General features: G+C 46.9%; 4 protein-coding genes across 9 annotated transcripts in view; 1 reads left to right on the top strand and 3 right to left on the bottom strand.

Annotated features, from left to right (window-relative positions):
- LOC116957235 (uncharacterized) overlaps nucleotides 1–18,654 on the top strand; it is a 479,173-nt gene that overhangs the window by 107,405 nt on the left and 353,114 nt on the right. The gene's annotated exons all lie outside the window — the stretch shown is intronic.
- LOC142906859 (uncharacterized) overlaps nucleotides 1–18,654 on the bottom strand; it is a 284,641-nt gene that overhangs the window by 14,218 nt on the left and 251,769 nt on the right. The gene's annotated exons all lie outside the window — the stretch shown is intronic.
- LOC142906843 (uncharacterized) overlaps nucleotides 1–18,654 on the bottom strand; it is a 188,628-nt gene that overhangs the window by 8,148 nt on the left and 161,826 nt on the right. The gene's annotated exons all lie outside the window — the stretch shown is intronic.
- The window catches only part of LOC116957278 (uncharacterized), a 609,203-nt gene continuing 603,255 nt past the window's right edge, over nucleotides 12,707–18,654 (bottom strand). Inside the window, exons 1-3 of one of the 6 annotated variants that reach the window (XM_076055592.1) lie at nucleotides 18,125–18,223; nucleotides 17,617–17,691; nucleotides 12,707–14,387 (exon numbers count right to left, since the gene is read on the bottom strand). In XM_076055592.1, the coding sequence (XP_075911707.1) occupies nucleotides 13,439–14,347 (909 nt within the window). In that variant the 5' untranslated portion in view covers nucleotides 14,348–14,387; nucleotides 17,617–17,691; nucleotides 18,125–18,223 and the 3' untranslated portion in view covers nucleotides 12,707–13,438. Of the gene's footprint in view, nucleotides 14,388–17,616; nucleotides 17,692–18,124; nucleotides 18,224–18,654 lie in introns of those variants that run through there. The other 5 variants (XM_076055590.1, XM_076055591.1, XM_076055593.1 and 2 more) reach the window with 5 other exon arrangements.

Genomic DNA, 18,654 nt, shown 5'->3' with positions numbered 1-18,654 from the left:
ACCCGCGCGTATATGCGCACACCAGGCGCTTAGCTCTCTGCTTCGCTATAAACCGCGCATGCACGCGAACGCAAGACACTCCACCTTTCTCTTCACACCCACAAAGAGACCACACGACACAGTTTACTCCCCACTGGCTATTTTATTCTCCGCGAATATCCTGTTAAACTACGTGGGTTTGCGTGGGTCAGTAGACGCTAGCCTATCCTTCGAGGATCCTAGATTCAAGTTATCCTGCCTATCACTCCGCTTTCTACCCTCGATTAAATAGCCCAAGCTAATCTCTTTCTCTTACTTACACTTACTTCCACTCTGATGCGCTGGAAGTTGTAGAAGGGCGATGATGTGGGTCGTCTCCGTGGAAGATCGTGCCTGGCTGCGTTGAAACTCGTCACACAGACGATCCGAACGGCAGGCTCCAATGCTCCGTGGACCTCGATGACTTGAAGAACTCTGCTCCTTACTGCCTCAATCACCTGCCTTTTATCCTACCTATCACAAAGGCATTCCACGGTGCCCGCACCTGCGCACCCGTGCCCTTTGAAATTCGGATCTATAATCCCACCTATAACAAAAAGGCATTCAGTTGCTCCTGCGCCCATGCCCCCGTCCAATCAGAGGGCGGGATATTCCTGTCCCTTTGTTATTTGGATCCCTAATCCTACCTATAACAAAGGCGTCCTGCTGTTCCCGCACCCTGTGCCCCCCCTGTCCAATCAGAGGTCTGGATTTTCCCGCCCTCGGATCACCGCTCTGGTGACGTCACCGCAGTGGTTTCTTGGACGTCTGCTTTGCATTCTTCCCGCTATCCACCCACTGACTCGTGTTCGTGTGTGTGTGGTTCTACTCGCGGTGGCTAAACAGCCCCTGCCGTGACCATGCCATTACAATCCCAGGTCACGGCGCCGCGGTGCTCTTCAGCCTCGGGGGTAGGTCGCCCAATTTCCCGGCTGCAGGAAACCATGAAGCTTGATCCTATTAGGGGCTTCTGGATAAAAACCTGTCGGCCAGGTGACCTTCCCTCCCGGCTCTACGTGGGGTGTGCGTGCATTTGTGCGGGGGGGCGGCAAGGGGCGCGCCGCGTCGGTGCCGTCACTCCCCGGTGGCGGTGTCACGGCGGTGGGTACGGCCCCGACGGAGCGGCTCTGCTGCGGCGGCACCACAAGCTGCGTGTGAGTGTGTGTGAGTGAGCCGTGTGTGTGAGTGAGCCGTGTGAGGGGGGTGAGCCGTGTGAGAGTGGCCATGACGAGAGGGACTTCTGCGTTCGTGTGTGTGATGGTGTGGTGATGTGCACTCTGTGTGTGATAGTGTGGTGATGTGCACTCTGTGTGTGTGATGGTGTGATGGTGTGCACTCTGTGTGATGGTGTGGTGGTGTGCACTCTGTGTGTGTGATGGTGTGGTGATGTGCACTCTGTGTGTTGTGATGGTGTGATGGTGTGCACTCTGTGTGTGTGTGATGGAGTGGTGATGTGCACTCTGTGTGTGTGATAGTGTGGTGGTGTACACTCTGTATGTGTGTGATAGTGTGGAGATGTGCACTCGTGTGTGTGTGTGATGATGTGATGGTGTACACTCGTGTGTGTGATGGTGTGGTGATGTGCACTCGTGTGCGTGTGTGATGGTGTGGTGATGTGCGCTCGTGTGTGTACCTGGCGCAGCCTGAGTGAGGCCTGGTTGGTTGTGCACGTGGCGCAGCCTGAGTGAGGCCTGGTTGGTCGTGCGCCTGGCGCAACTACTACAGCAGCTACAGCTCCTGCTGCAGCTACTACAGATACATATCCTGCTGAAACTACTACAGCAGTTACAGCTCCCGTTGCAACGACTGCTACAGCAGCAGCTACAACTATAGCTCCTGCTGCAACTACTGCAGCAGCAACTACAACAGCTACAGCAACAACCGGTGCAGCTACAGCAGCTGCTGCAGCAGCTACAGCAGCTGCTACGGCTGTTGTAGCAGCAGCTACAGCAACAACGGGTGCAGCTACAGCAGCTGCTGCAACTACTACAGCGACTGCTACAGCGGCTGCAGCAGCAACTACGGCAGCTACAGCAACAACGGGTGCAGCTACAGCCGCTGCTGCAACTACTACAGCGACTGCTATAGCGGCTGCAGCAGCAACTACGGCAGCTACAGCAACAACGGGTGCAGCTGCAGCAGCTGCTGCGACTGCTGCAGAAGCTGCAGCAGCAGCTACAGCAACAACGGGTGCAGCTGCAGCGGCTGCTGCGACTGTTGCGGCGGCTGAAGGGGCTGCTGCAACTACTACAGCAGCAGCTACGGCAGCTACAGCAGCTGCTGCAACTACTACAGCAGCAGCTACGGCAGCTACAGCAGCTGCTGCAACTACTACAGCAGCAGCTACAGCAGCTACAGCAGCAACAGTAACAACGGATGCAGCTACAGCAGCAGCTGCTACAACAGCAGCTGCAACTACTACAGCAGCAACTACAGCAGCTGCTACAGCAGCAGCTGCTGCTGCAGAAGAAACAGTTACAGTCGCAGCAACGGATCCAGCTACAGCAGCTGCTACAGCAACTTCTACAACAGCAGCTACAAGTATAGATATTTTTTCTTTTCCGCTTGTGTGTTAATCTGTGTTTACCCCGGATATTTTAGAGATGGCAATTCTCTTGCTGTGTACCCTACTGCTGTCCCTCCCGGCCATATCTAGTGCCACACTCAACTCTACAAACAGCTACCCTCATTACTTTGCGTCCATACTTTTTGCTCGATTTGCCACTACACCTGCAAATTAAACAGCTCATAGACACTTCTACACTCCATCTTTGTATCCTTTTAAACCCTATCTTTGTCCCATTACTTCACCAGCACTCCTTCCAAACTTCATTTTGCTCTTAAAAATAACACCATCTGCGAGCTGCTGCTATTCGTCCAAGGTTCGCCGCTCTTCATCCTTTCACAGAAAATATTTGTGCAAACTTTTAATTCTACTTTTCTTATTTCTGGGTGGTATTGAGCTTCATCCTGGCCCAAACGTAAAGAACTCGTAAAATTCTGTAGATTTTTCTGGCAGAAAAGGTGTTGGTCTTCTATATGTCAACATCAGAGGGCTTGTGACTAAATTAAGTCAACTAAAACTAGAAGTGGCAAATCTTGACTAGGACATTTTTTGCCGAACAGAAACATTTCTCACTCCTGCCGTTAATGACTTGCAGATTACGATTGACAACTACAACCTTTTTCGGCTTGACCGAGGATCTAAAGGAGGTGGAATTGCCATCTATGTTCGTAATACTATTGCATGTTCACCAGCTCACTCCTTGTTTAAAAAAAGTTGCTTTGAAGGTTTAGCTCTCAGAATAACTCTCCCAAATAATCAACAGATATTGGTAGTGTGCTGCTATAGACCCCTTAGTGGGAAGGATGTTGAAGCTGCATCTGCACTGAGAGCGCTTTTTGAGGGCCTCCCAAAAGGTGAAATAGTTTTAGTGGGTGATCTAAATTGGAATTGGCTAAACCCGCCGGCCGTGGCCACAAATTTTACAGATGAATTTAACCTGTTTCAATTAATAAATGTCCCCACAAGACCCAACCTAAAAAATCCGGGATAGTCAACTCTGCTTGACGTCCTATTGACAAATGTCCTTCACAATTTCGCACTGACTGGTGTTCTGGGAAACAACCTTAGTGATCACTCCTTCATTTTTGGGGTGAGATCATCAGCCAGACCCAAAGCCCCCCCTAAAATTGTTGAGAAGCACTCTTTGATGCACTTCAGCACTCAGGCATTTACTAATGTTGTGCTTCACTCGGATATTGACAAGGTCTGTTGTATCCCCAACTTGACTACGGCTTGGGAGACTTTCAGGTACACGTTTCTCCAAATTCTTAACAAACATGCTCCGTTGGTTAGATTAAAAACTAAAGGCAACTGCCCACCATGGTTTGATCCTTTGATTACAAAGCTCATGAAAACTAGGGACAAGGCTTGAGCATATGCTCAGAAAAGTAATCTGGTAAATGACTGGCTAGAGTACAGGATTTTAAGGAATAGATGCGTCAAAAAAATACGGAATGCAAAAAATGCCTACTTTTCCTCCACTCTCCTGGAATCACATGGAAATGCCAGGATTTTTTGGAAAACAATCAAATGTATCGAAAAGGCATCCAAAACAGACAATCTGCCTGTTGAGATAAATCGAAATGGGGAATATTTTTCAGATCCCAAAAAAATAGTTGACAATTTTATCCTTCATTTTTCTGAAGCTGGTAATCTTTTTGATAATGTATTGGGAGTCACCCCTGCTTATGCAAATTCCTACACCCCTGTCCAAACATTAAACGAATGTAGTTTACAGCCAATCCACGAAAGTAATGTTCTGAAACAGCTGTCCTACCTCAAAGGGTCCTCCTATACCGGATCAGATAGTTTTCCTGTCTTTGCTCTACTAACTGTTGGTCACCTAATATACAAACCTATAGCCCATATTTTCAACCTGTCCATCAAAGAAGCATCAGTTCCTCTAGAATGGAAACATTCCTATGTCCGTCCACTTCACAAAGTGGGCCCTAAAGATGATCCCAATAACTACCGACCTATCTCAATTTTGTTCCCATTGATGAAACTTTTTGAAAAATTATTGAACTACCAAATTAGCAGTTTCCTGTCCACCAACAATCTACTACATCTAAAACAATCTGTGTTCCGAAAATAATACAGCACCACATCTGCTGCATTAGACTCTCTGAATAAAATTTACAGTAGCCTTGATAATAAGCAGTACTGTGCCTGTCTTTTTCTTGACCTGTCCAAAGCTTTTGATACAGTAGACCAGAACACCCTGCTTGGTAAACTAAGTTGCCTCGGTTTTTCCAAAAACACAGTAAAATGGTTAAAAAATTACCTCTTTTCTCGCAACCAAACTGTATTCACAGATGGTTGGAGGTCAAACAGTGTAAAGATAACAAAAGGGGTTCCACAGGGTTCCATCCTTGGCCCCCTCTTGTTCTCTCTTTATGTCAATGACTTGGGCACTGACCTGGATCATTCCTGGGTAAATCTTTTTGCACATGACACGATACTGATTACTGCTGGCCACTCTCCAGATGACGTGATTGCTAAGCTCCAGGGTGATTTCAACAAACTACAACATCAGCTAGTTGCTCTTAAACTAGTCCTAAATACCTCCAAAACCAAGGTGCTATGCTTCTCACCGGGACTAAAGCAGGAAGTTATTTTTCCCAAATTACATTCCTTAAATAATGATCAAAAAGAGCAAGTCAAGTTCTATAAGTATCTTGGGGTCATCCTGGATTCAAAACTGAATTTTGAAGATCACATTGATTATATTGGTAAAAAGACTAAAATAAAAATTGTTTTTTTGTATCGACACAAGCACTGCTTCCCCCCTATGTTCCGTTTGGAATTGATAAAAGCTACCATACTGCCTCTACTTGATTACTGTGATATCGTGTATAAATCAGCCCCAAGTACTGTACTGAAGAAGCTTGATTCCATCTATCACTCGGCCTTAAGATTTGCATTGAACTGCCCATATAGGACTCACCACTGTGATCTCTACATTGGGTCAAACTTAACATATCTTAATGTTCGACGGCTTGTACACCAGATCTTATATATTCACGAGGTACTTGCAAAAAAATACGCAGACTACCTGCTGGATCTCCTCTCTGTTTCAAAGAACAAATTTGACCTCAGGTTTTCGCTCATCTACCAGCTTCACATTCCCTATTGCCGTACAAAAACCGGTGGAAGGGCCTTTGCTATTTATGTCCCCAGGGTCTGGAATGCTATTGCCAATAAACTGCAACTTGAATCACTACCTATGAGATCTTCACTCAAAACTGCTCTAGAGGAGTTGTACACCCCTAGCTGCCACTGCTATTCAGTGGCCTAAAATAAAATAAAATGTTTCGCTCCGGATGACCGCTGCAAAGTATTATCTGTATTTTGATTTAGTGTGCTGATCTTAAAGGTGCATTGAAAAATGTGATACTCTGACTGATGCTCCCGTTGTTTGTGGAGTGACTCATGCAGCCAGCTGTGGCTCTAGGGTTTGGTGTTACATGTTATTTATGTAGTTTATTGTTAAAAATTCGGTCACAGTTCCTATGATCACTGTTACATTGCATTTATGGCTTTATTTTGGTAATTTCTAAAAGTTTTTTGGTTTGGCCATGTTTTTGTTTATTGTAGTACGGAGTTAGACTGATGGCCTTAATCAAAGTTTTCTTGTTGTTGTTGTTTGACTTGCATCCCACTGGGATTTTTGCACACAGCGTTGGTGTACGGTGCTATTTCAGGAATATATTGATGTTTTTTCCTGGATTTTCTGTTTGCACATGCACAAAGTCACTTTAAGATGTTTTCTTGTTCATGTTTTTGTTTTTGTTTCTTTGTTGCGGTTGCACCCGATTCAAGAGCCGAATGGCTCACAGGGCTATACCAAATAAATGAAACTATGAAACTATGATACCAATGAACTTGTCTGGACACACATACTTGGCCATGATCTAGCATAGGCCCTCCAGGCTGACTATGTCGAATGCTTTGTTAGATCAATGAAAGCCATATATAGATCAGCATTTTGTTCTTGGTATTTCCCCTGTAACTGCTGGGCAGTAAATACCATGTCAGTGGTTCCGCGGTCTTTTCTGAAACCACACTGACTCTCAGGTAGCAGACCCTGGTTGAGGTGGACAAATAGGCGGTTCAGAATGATTCTTGCCAAGATTTTGCCAGCGATTAATAGTATTGAGATGCCTCTATGGTTGTCGTAGGCTTGATAGCCTTTCCTCTTATAGAGATGGATTATAGAGGCATCCTTGAACTCCTGGGGAACGGCTTCTAATTTCCAGAGAGACTGGAAGAGGTTGGTCAATTTCTCGACCAAGCGAGGCCCTCCAGCCTTGTAGATTTCCGCTGGAATGGCATCGGATCCTGGAGCTTTGTCTGATGAGAGGAGGCATATGGCTTTGCTGGTTTCCTCAATGGACGGTAGAACAGCAAGGGACTGGTTTATTTCAACTTGAGGCACTCGTAATTGCCTCCTCATTTATGCTGGTTGAGGACTGCACTGAAGTGTTCAGCCCACCTTGCAAGTATTTTGTCCTTCTCTGTGAGGAGTGTTGTTCCATCTGCATTAAGGAGAGGTGAAGTTTCCGAGTGTTGCGGACCATAGACCTGCTTGAGTGTATCAGAGGCACTTGATGTTGTTACTGTCAGCGTAGGACTGAATCTCCTCAGCTTTTGCACACAGCCAGGTGTCTTGCATGACTCTGAGTCTCCGCTGGACAACCCTGCGAATGTTGAGGAAGGCAGTTTTCTTTAAGCTTTAGCTGCTGTCATTCAGATATGCTTTATGCAGGCGATGTTTTTCGTCAAGAAGTGCTTGGATTTCTGTGTCGTTCTCATCAAAACAATCTTGATGTATACGTATGGGAACACCAAGTGATTCAAGGGCTGTAGAATGCAGCACGGTCTTGAGGGCAATCCAGTCTGCCTCAGTGCCTGTATGCTTAAAGCTTAGAGACTCCAGGTGATGGGCTAGAGCCTCAACAAAGGCCAGTCTGGTGTGTTCCTGTTGTAGGCGAGTGATGTTAAGATGCTTGACACGTCTTTTTCCTTGTGGGCGTCTGGGAGGCTTTATCCAGATGTTAAGTTTGGAGATGATGAGATGATGGTCAGTCCAAAATTCAGCACCACACATTGCCTTGGTCACCGTGACATTGTGTCGGTCGCTCCTCCTCATGATGACATAGTCAACCAGGTGCCAGTGGTGGGAACGAGGATACATCCATGAAGCTTTCTTGCGCTTTGGTGATGAGGTCAAATTCAGAGCATGTTTTCAGCAGCAAAAAGCTGTTGCTGTTACATTTTCTAATGCCATGTGCACCTATGACTCCATTCCATGATTGATAGTCACTTCCAACTCTGGCATTGAAGTCACCAAGTATCAGGAGTTTGTCAGAGCTGGCTGTGGCAGCAATAATGACTTCCAGGTCATTATAAAACTTGGTTTGATCTCGTCAGACTTGGTCATGGTAGGGGCATAGGCACTGATGATGGTGTCCTTTTTTACCCAATAGGTGGAGCTTTAAGGTCATTAAACGGTCGTTTATACCCTTGGGTTGGCTTGCCAGTTGGTTGACCAGATGTTTTTTTACTGCAACACCAGCATCATCACAAAACAAGCAACCGTCTTCAGGTGAAAAAGAGGGGGAATCTGCTGAGGCAGGCTGTTTATAAAGGTTTAGAGATGCGCGGAACAGCTAATGTTAATTGCGGAGCAAGCAGGAGAGAGCGAGTAGGAGAGATAAATTTGCTTGTAAATATAAGCTCGGCGAGGGCCCGGAAATTTGAGAATCAGCTAATATTGGCAGGTAGGAAGGAAACATCAAATAAGTTAAAACTTTACCTGGTTCATCCAGTCCTTCCAATGATTGCTTAATTTGTATCCATATTGGTTAACGTTATGTCTGTGTTTATACATCTGGATGGCTTCATGGACAAATCTTTGATGGTCGCTTGAAGGTTTGCAGAGTACCTTGGTCTCGGAAAAAACAATATTGTGTGAACCCACCGCATTAAAACAGTGATCAGCCATGGCAGCGGTATTGGTTCTGCCGTGTTTCAAATCTGCCTTGTGTTCGCGAACACGGTCCGAGACATGTCGTTTCGTTTCCCCAATGTAACTGCTACCGCAGACACAACTTAGTCTGTAGACACCATCTGTGAAGGATGTCAGGAATGACATCCTTCACAGATGAGATCAAATCACGGATTTTGTGTACTATGTTGAATCGAATCTGGATCTTGTTTGTTCAAGATTTTTAAAATATTTTGGTAACACCTGCTAGGTGATGGTTTTGATTGGGTCCTCAGATGGTTCTCTCCCCATGGTTGGGTATACAGCTTTGCAGATTGTGCTGTTTGAATATCCATTCATCTTGAGGTCTTGGTGTACGTGCTCCAGCTCACTGGCTAGGTGTTGCTGGTCGGAGATGCAACGTGCCCTATGGTGTAGTGTTTTGATGAGGGAGTTCTTCTGGGCTGGATGGTGGTGGGAATCAGGCTTTAGATAGGAATCCGTGTGGGTGGCTTTCCTGTAGACAGAATGTCTCAACAAGCCATCAGGTTTCTTCTCGATCATTATTGAAATGCATGCCTACAAAGGGCAGCGTACTTCCATAGGCATTACTATTGGTAGGAATATTTTAATAAACACAATAGACAGGAAGGACAAGTTCAAAAGGCTCGCATAATGCACATGCATAATGTACGTTGCCTCAATAATCCCCCCCTCCCACATTGTGCAAGAGTGCAGAAGGGTGGTCAACACATCTACGCCTCTATATAAGGAACAAAATAGTAAGACTTCTCCACAAACCTGGCTGTCGCCTGATGAAGCTAGTTGTAATTCCAGGCGAAACGTCGTACTCTGTTTGTAACTGTTGTGGCTTGGCTCTCCAACACACCGGTGTGCTGTACTCGTGACCAATTGGCATGTTCTGTTTACGTGACAACCCTTACTCGTTGGCTGTGTCGGGTGGTGGTGGGTTTTAATGACACATTTATATATTTACGCGATGTACCCCACAAACCTCTATTATGGATATTGGTCACAAAAGCCTACGTGTTAAACTGTATACACTGTGTTGGCACAGTTGGGGACACAGTGATCTCAGTCAGTTGACTCATGGAACATGGGTCTGCCCGTGAACTCCTGCAGGCTGGCGACACTTCACGTGGCCTTAACGTGCACATAGCCTGGTACAAGCGCCATGGTGACATCACCGCTACTTAGTAACAAGAACCACCATTTCCACTGTGTATACACCCTGTGTATGAACAGACTGTGTGTGTACACCTTATTTATACACTGCGTGTGTGTATCCAGTGTGGATGGTCCGAATCAGTCGGGCCGCATTATCTTTTCATCAGCTGCGCAATGCTGCGTGGAAGCTACCTAGTCTGTCGGTCCGTACGGAGCCTCGGGTGTTCTCGGCCAGTAATGTCCTCCCTTCTATAGGGATGTGAAACGTGGACCCTCTAAATGGAACATCTGTACCGGTTAGAAACATTCGGGCTGGCATGCCTACACTCAGATTGAGGGAAGCCAAGTGGTAGTGCATTCTCTTTTTATTGCAGAGGTTTAAGGTACAAATCCGACAGGCACCTCTGGCTACTCAGTAACATTAACGAAAATATGTACTGTCTGCTTAACAGTGGATGTAAAACATACTATTGTGTCATTCAAAACGCATGGGTCATTGCATGTTGCTGTCATTGTCAAAATTTGGGTAATTACAAATATTATCCATTAAAAAACATAATGGAGATTACACATCAATTATTTCCCCCTACTGACAGACTCATGCCCACATGCAGGCTGGTGCAGGGCCACCTTATGCCATACAGAGGCAGCTGCCACGTGGGGTGCTCTTCAAGTGTTTGTGATAAGATATGATACAAAACTCCGAATTGCTGAGGCAATTCAGCAAGTTTAACACGTAGGCTTCCGTGATCAATATCATCCATAAGAGGTATTTTGGGATAGATCGCATAAAACAAATGCATCATTAAACCCGCCACAACCCGACACAGCCAATTAGGAAGGTTTGTCACGTAAACAGAACATGCCAATTTGTTACTAATTTCGTCATCGGAGCAGGAGACACGGTTTCTCAGGGGGAACCTTCTTTATTAACACCACTGGTTCGCCATCGCAATCTCCATAGTCATCTAGCCTAGCCTAAACACAACCCTGACCGTGTAAGACCGATGGCGCTGACCGAGACAGCCAACAACTATCCGGCCGCGCAACATCTAGCGACGACGGCAGCGACAAAGGCGACAAAGATGACAGCGATGACGAAACGAACCCACTTCCAGAACCGGCAGCCCTGATCTCCCGCTCTCAGCTGCTTTTATGCTACCCAGCATGGCCTGGCTCCGCCCTGGTAGCGCCTTTCTTCTCGAACCCACGAGCAGGTTCCAGGGGCTCCAGATAGGGTCTTCCGTGACCCTTGCCCCAATTCCTCCGCCCTGCCGACACCCCCGTATATATATGCTCACCGGCGTGTGTACTGTTTTTCCACACCAGTTGCTGTTGCTGGACAACAGTCGGCTGACATCCAGAAACTGCAACCGGTGGATAGGCAGAGGAACCCCCAACCCCGAGGAACACCACCAACACAAAAAAAACCTTGGTTGCAACACTTCCCATAAAGTCCAACCGCAGCTTCTCCCATGAACCGTAACCACATAGAGGAACCCCGGTGCCCCCCGCAGACCGCCAACATAAAGGACAACCTGCGGCGCCCCCCCCGCAAACTGACAACACGCAGCGCAACTGCGGTGTGAGCAAGAACCCCGTCGGGGACAGCACAATCGCGACACCCCCCCCCCCCCCTCCCGTGAACCGATAACGCAACCCAAACAACATACACAACCCCTCCGAATCCCGCCTTACAAGGGAGAGTCCACATTTACCAGAACGTAGCTAATGTGAGCCGGTCCTTGACACTGGTCACCCCGCCTTGGCAGGGTCTTGCTTTCCTTGGGATTGCGAAGAAGGGGAACAAAAAAGACAATGGCCTAAAGGGCACGGCCCCTTCTGAATTCCACAGTAGCATCTAATCAGATCCAGCCCTTGACACTTTGCACACGCCCGTCTCGGAAAGCATCAGAGACTCGGATCCGGTGGAGCTTGGGAAGAGGTTGCCGGCGGGTTGGAGGGCGTCGGTGGCGCTGCCGGTGCCCTGCTGACACCCCAGCATTCTATGGCGATGTGGCCCGGCCAACCACACCTGAAACACTCGGCCATAGGACCCCAGGGCAGAGGGGGCTGCCCCGCGGTTGACAAACCACCTGCGGGGGCCTTCTCCCGTGCGTCCCCTGGCCACACACCACAGCCACCATGTCCTCCTCCCGCCATGGCCAAGCCTCCACTTTGGGCCAATGGTGGCGGGTGTTGTGACCCTGAATTTCCTGGGCCACCTTCAAGGACATGATCCCCATGCCTTCAGCGAAGAGCAGGACGATCCCCGACTCCCGCGCCAGCGCCAACAGCCCTTCCGCCGCCAAAGAGTCGAGCGCCGTCTCACCCATCTGGGGGTACACCTTCCACCCCAGCGTCAGCAGCGCCTCCCGGAAAGCAAAGTGCGTCTCGGCCTCCCCTCGCTTCCGCTGGAGAAACCTTGTACGGGCGTCGCGCAGTAGGCCAAAAATTACCCCTTGCAGCGCCATCGACTCCGGCGCCTCTCCAGCGCTGTCCCGCGCTCTTCGGAAAATAGCCCCCGCCGGCCATGCCAGGCCCTCCACGGGCAAAATGGTGCCCACCAGATGCGCGGTCCCCGGCCCAGGCCGCCGGGGTCCCCGCGTGACTCATTTCCGCGCCGCTAGCGACGACGCGCCTCCCACGCCATCCTGCGCTCCCCTCAATGACGGTCCTCGGCTATAACGCGTGCTCGGCGCGTGACCGCAGAGGATGGGGCTCCTCTCTCGCGGATTCGTCGCCGCTCTCCTGCTAATTCGCAGCCACTCTCCCACTGATGCGATGCCGCTCTATCTCTACCAACGGGCTTCATAACCGGGGTCCCGGGGCTGCCGGAAGGATGAATGTTTCACCGTTCCCGTCCTCCGACGACACTATAGGTGGGTTCTTTCTTCACCCCACTCCTGACACCAGTTGTAGTGTCATTGTAGCCGGAAACAAGGTTTCTCAGGGGGCACCTTCTTTATTAACACCTTCACAGGTTTGCCATCGCACTCTCCATAGTTGGCTAGCCTAGCCTAAACACAACCCTGACCGTGTAACATCGAGACAGCCAACAACTATCCGGACGCGCAATATCTAGCGAAAACAGCAGCAACAAACGCAGCGAAGGTGACAGTGAAGACGAGACGAGCCCACTCCCAGAACCGGCAGCCCTGAGCTCCCGCTCTCAGCTGCTTTTATGCTACCCAGCGCAGCCTGGCTCCGCCTTGGTTCCAGGGGCTTCCAGATGGGGTCTTCCGTAACCCTTGCCAGAGTTCCTCCGCCCTGCCGACACACCCGTGTATATGCTTACTCGCGTGTGTACTGTTTGTGCACCGGAGTTACCGTTGCTGGACAACAGTCGGCGCTATTACACTACACTAGTAAGGAACCAATTGGGTAGTGGCGAGTTCAACTAAACATTGATATTTACGTGATCTAATCCAAAAAACCTCTATTATGGGCAATTAAGCAAATACCATATAAATGCAAATATTATTATAACATAGTGAAGGCTTGGGAGCTTATTGGCTCTCGTTCCTGGCTAGACATCTACCCAACCGACAGGTCCACAAATACTGGCCCGCTCTTACGCTGCAGGTTGAACCCAGGAATTGACTGTTCAACTTCACATTCTTTTCATTAAAGGCCTGTGACAAAGGTGAATCTATAGGAAGTTCATTGTGTCAAGCTTACACATCTACAGGGTCTCCATTTGACTTTGTATTGTCTAAGAAGTCCAGCCACACCTCCACTTCCACAAACTTCGGGGAGTTCCCTCGCTCTGCCTCAGAGTCAGAATTCTCCTCTTGCTTCACGTTGCCTCCATCGATGTGAAGGTCTGATTTTGTAGTTGAATCTTCATCTTCACAGATTACCTTCACTTCTTCGCTCTTCACTGTCACTTTTTCACATTTCACCTTCGCATCTTCATATTTCACCTTGATACCTTTCCAAGTGTCCAAGCTGGGATTTTCTTCTGCTTCTTGTTTCATGAGGGAAGGGCTAATTGCACCACTTGGGCTTTCACAAGTCGATTTCAAACTCCACTCCTTAGGAATCTCCCGATGCCTATGTGTTCTCTGGTGGCTCCGAAGAACTGATGAGTCTGCAAATGCCTTCTCACACACAGCGCACCTGAAGGGTTTCTCTCCTGTGTGTATTCTCTGGTGTCTTTGAAGATGTGGTGACTGTGCAAATGCCTTATCACACACAGTGCACCTGAAGGGTTTCTCTCCTGTGTGTGTTCTCTGGTGTCTTTGAATATGTGATGAATGTGCGAATGTCATATCACACACAGTGCACCTGAAGGGTTTCTCTCCTGTGTGTGTTCTCTGGTGCCTCTGAAGAACTGATGACTGTGCAAATGCCTTCTCACACACAGTGCACTTGAAGGGTTTCTCTCCCGTGTGTGTTCTCTGGTGCCTCTGAAGAAGTGATGGATGTGCAAATGCCTTCTCACACACAGTGCACTTGAAAGGGTTCTCTCCTGTGTGTGTTCTTTGGTGCTGTGTCAAGTTTCCAGGATGATCTGTGCTGTTTGCATACTGGTCACATTGTTGTCTTTTTGTACCGAGCTGCGCTGAGTGTCTTTGCTCCATCACACCAATTCTGGAGAGGAAGCGTCAGAGGAAGCGTGAGCTGCAGACAGAAAAAAAAATGTCCGCACCATCTATGTCAGTATAGAGGGACAGAGGAATGAATATGTACACAGTCACACATGACGTACACGTCTATACTTATTCATATATTCATGATATAGTGAAAAAGATTTCCCAATTCATCACGCAGTCTTTTAAGGCACACAATGACAGGACAAATGGTCATAATTATGCCTGGATGCCCTAGAATTGAATGCTTGGATGAACAGATCTAACCTCAGCTGCATATGTGCCATGTTAATTTCCTGTTTCCATTCTTATAAAAAGTTCCAGAGGAACACTAAAATAAATTATTGTTTTGATTTAACAATCGTGTTCAAAAGAGTTAATGTACTTTACAGCAAAAACAAACTTTATATTGTCACACAGTGGCACGGTAAAAAGGTGGTGGTGTGTTCAAAAACATGCCTGGCTGCCTTTATCTGCTCAGTATTAATGCTTCCTCACATCACCAAGTAATAAAAAATCAATCAACATCGCAGAGGCCCACAAAAAGTTCAGCTACCACTTATCAATCATGTTTGCCGAGTTCATATTGCAGTAAAATAACTGTGCCACCGCTCCCCAAATAAATAAACTCTTACATACATACATTTCACATGAATCAGTAACAGATATCAATAATTATAGATTTGAAGCTTTCGTGACTGCAAGGATTCACTCTGTTTTTTTCGGTAAAGTCACGTAGGTAAAATAAAATAAAACAACTAAATCAAATCACGACGTTTCGGAGGCAACACAAGCTACCGTCTTCAGGTGGAACAGTCGCAGCAAGATAGCTGCATCAAGTGGGGAGCTCTGAGACGGAAGCTTGTTTTGCCTCCAAAACGTTGTGATTCGAGTTGTTTTCTTTTATTTTAATTTTATTTTACCTACGTGACTTTACCGAAAAAACCAAAGAGTATAGATATCAATAAAACAGCCACCATTCATCAGTAATTCGAAGAAACCCTGTCACAGTGCTCATGCTATGATAGGTACAATTTAATGCCATGTGTGGGTCACTTGTCAGCAGCGCATGGGAATGATCCAGGTGTCAAGAGATGATTGAGATGATTGTATTCCAAACAAACTATAAACTAAACAATTGAAATAAATCTTGACTTAAAGCTTTCATATGATTTGGGTCTTTCAGTAAAGTCGCGTAGATAGTTCAAAGAAAATAACAAACAACTACGACGTTTCGATCACAACAACAGTGATCGTCATCAGGAGGAAAGCTGCTGCATGCAGACTGTTTCATAGGTTGTAGTCCTATGGTCATAAACAAAGTGGGCGAGGCTAGTGATGTTAATGTGAGAAATTAGCATGTTAATGTAAGATCGGAGAGCGGCGTCCGCAACGAGTGCGCGTGTGGCAATGTTAATGTGAGAGATTAGCATGTTAATGTAAGATCGCAGAAGCACCACGACGTAGAGGTCGGCGTCCGTAGGTGGCCCTCTTGGCGCGAGAAATTCAACCTGTTAATGTGAAATCGGAGAGCCGAAGCCACGGGGAAAAAATATAAATGTTTACATCGGAAGGTGGCAGGAAGGGAACATCACAGCCAGTTGACTTAAACTGGTTGATAACGTCCTTCCAATGATTGTTAAGTTTGTACCCATCTTCTCGGTTAAAAATGTGTCTGTGTATATATGGATGGCTTCATGAACAAATCTTTGTTGATAGCCAGTGGGTTTGCAAAGGACCTTCGTCTTAGAGAAATACATTTCACGTGAGCCCACTGCATTAAAACAGTGATCAGCCACGGCCGAGGTATTGGTCCTCCCGTGTTTCAGATCTGCCTTATGTTCACGAACACGGTCCGAGACATGTCGCTGAGTTTCCGCAAAGTAACTACTGCCGCAGACAGCTTAATTTGTAGATGTCAGGGTATTGCATGTCAGGGATCACATCGAACCTGGATCTTTTGTTTGTTAATGATTTTGATTTTTGGAAATCTTATTGGCGACTCCTGCTATGTATGGCAAGGTTATGGTTTTGATTGGGTCCTTGTTATTTTCTTTGAACCATCTATGCGACTTTACCAAAAGACCCAAATAAAATTGAAATAAACATTGAGAAACCACGTACAAAAAATATTCCAAGACAATAAAAGAATATAAAAATATAGATGTAGTGTAGTTAAACAAGTGGGGCACACTGTAGGCCGAGTGCAACCTAAGACAAACACGAGCGCTTGCACAACACTCGGTTGCACGCGCAAACCACCACCTAATTTGGAAAGGAAACAGGTGCAGCCCGGGTCAGCCCGGGGCTGCACCTGCTTAAATGCACTCACAACATCTGAAGTCGCTGTCATTCTGACTGCTGAGCAACATGGCACTCGAGGAATCGTCTTGAAACTGAGAAACAATACCCTGCACAGAATTGAAACTAACCAATCCTATGATGATCTTCAATGTCCACGGATGTTCTAGCAGGGTGATGATGGCTAACATTTCCTACTTCGCCAAGCTGATCCAGCAGCAGGCTTGCCAACACAAAAGATTTCCGACATGGACTTCTTTGCCTTCAGGATCATAGTGCGAAGCGGCAGTTTCAATCTCTTCTTGAGATGCAGAGCTGTTCCGCCAATTTGCTGTCGACATGTACGCAAGCTTCATTCGATTAAACCCACTAGATGGCAAAAAATCCAACATTGTCTATCCTGAAGCTCTCCGTGGGTAATGAATTAAAAAGCTGCCCTCATTATGAAACAAACAAGCCCTGCGATTGTATACCACAAACAAAAAACCGTAACAATATACACACATTCACAGACTTCATTGGCAGAATTAAATAATTATAATAAAGCCAGCATGCCAAGACATTATACTTAATATTTGATTATTGATACCTGAGCTAATCCGGGTAACTTAGTTATTACTGAATGAATACTATAATTCAGATGATGTTTGTGCGTGACTGGGGAGCAGTAGTACAATGTTTAGCGTGCTGCGCTATGAACCCAACGACCTGATTAATATTCTCACAGAGCCAAGCCATAACATTTGGCTGTCGCCTGATGAAGCTGGTACTAATTACTGGCAAAACGTCGTACTCAGATTGTAAATGTTGTGGCTTGGCTCTCCAACACACAACCGGTGTGCTGTACTAGTGACGAATTGGCCACGTTCTGTTAACGTGACAAACCCTTACTAATTGGCTGTGTCCGGGTGGTGGCGGGTTTAACGTTTATATATTTACGCGATCTAACCCAAACAAACCTGGATTATGGATGTACATTTGGAGTTTGCGTGTCTCTCTCCCCGTAGATTTCCCTCCGGATCCTCCGGTTTTCCCTGCACATTTAGAGTCAACATCACCACGCGTTTAGAGTATTTGACAGACAGACATTTCCACACGTTGATAAGCCACTTTGTTGTGGGCAGGTCGCTTCTGAAAAAGAGCGGTATAGCAGCTCAAGTGGGCTTGGCTTGGTGAGATAAAAAAAAAACTGTAGAAATATTTTAAAGAAACAAAGTTTAAAAGTAGTGAGCCAGGTGAAGACAAATTAAACTTTAGCAGAGAATTAAAGCAAATGCAATCAGGCGAGGGCAGGGGGCAAGGCGCCGCATAGCTAGGCCCCGCGTTGTAATGTTCCAACCTGGACATCGATTCCGTACCCGCTGCTACTCAATTGATGTCCCTACGAGAGAGAAAAGCGAGGCTCTACCTGGGTAAACAACAACAAGAACCACCACGACAACAACCACCACGATGTGAACTTCTCACCTCGTATCTCAGTGAGCGCGCGCGCGGATCGGCAGCTTCCTGGTTACTCGTGACATCACGCGGCAGCAGGTGACATGACGTCACGTGCGCGGTACAACACCTCCCATCCCAATGTTCGGCGGGTGTAACTTAATAAATTATGTTAACGAAACAGGCCCATTCGTGAGTGAACTCGCGACGGTATTAATGAATAAATTATGTTAATAAATTACGCCAGTGATTTTACTGGAATGGAAATCGGCAGTGACCAACCAGACGTGACTTCACGTTCAAAAGCGCGGTGGAGGGGGGTGAACACCTTGGTGACATGACGTCACTAGCGGGTTACACCTCCCCTCGCGTCTCACGCCGAAGACGTAATGCGGAGTGCAGACGTCAGAGGTCGGGGTTAGAGTTCAAATAAAGTATTAAAGCTTTCGTGACTGCATAAAATTACTCATTGTTTTTTTCGGTAAAGTCACGTATGTAGAAATGCAATAAAATTATATTAAAACAAAAAACAATCATGACGTTTCGATCACAACGCAAGC

This window comes from Petromyzon marinus, chromosome 71 (genome assembly GCF_048934315.1).
Source record: "Petromyzon marinus isolate PM22_M1 ecotype Great Lakes invasive population chromosome 71, UKy_Petmar_22M1.pri1.0, whole genome shotgun sequence".
In the NCBI taxonomy this organism is placed as follows: Eukaryota; Metazoa; Chordata; class Hyperoartia; order Petromyzontiformes; family Petromyzontidae; genus Petromyzon; species Petromyzon marinus.
The sequence above is the reverse complement of the archived record's forward strand: the minus strand, read 5'-3'. Positions and strand labels throughout refer to the sequence as shown.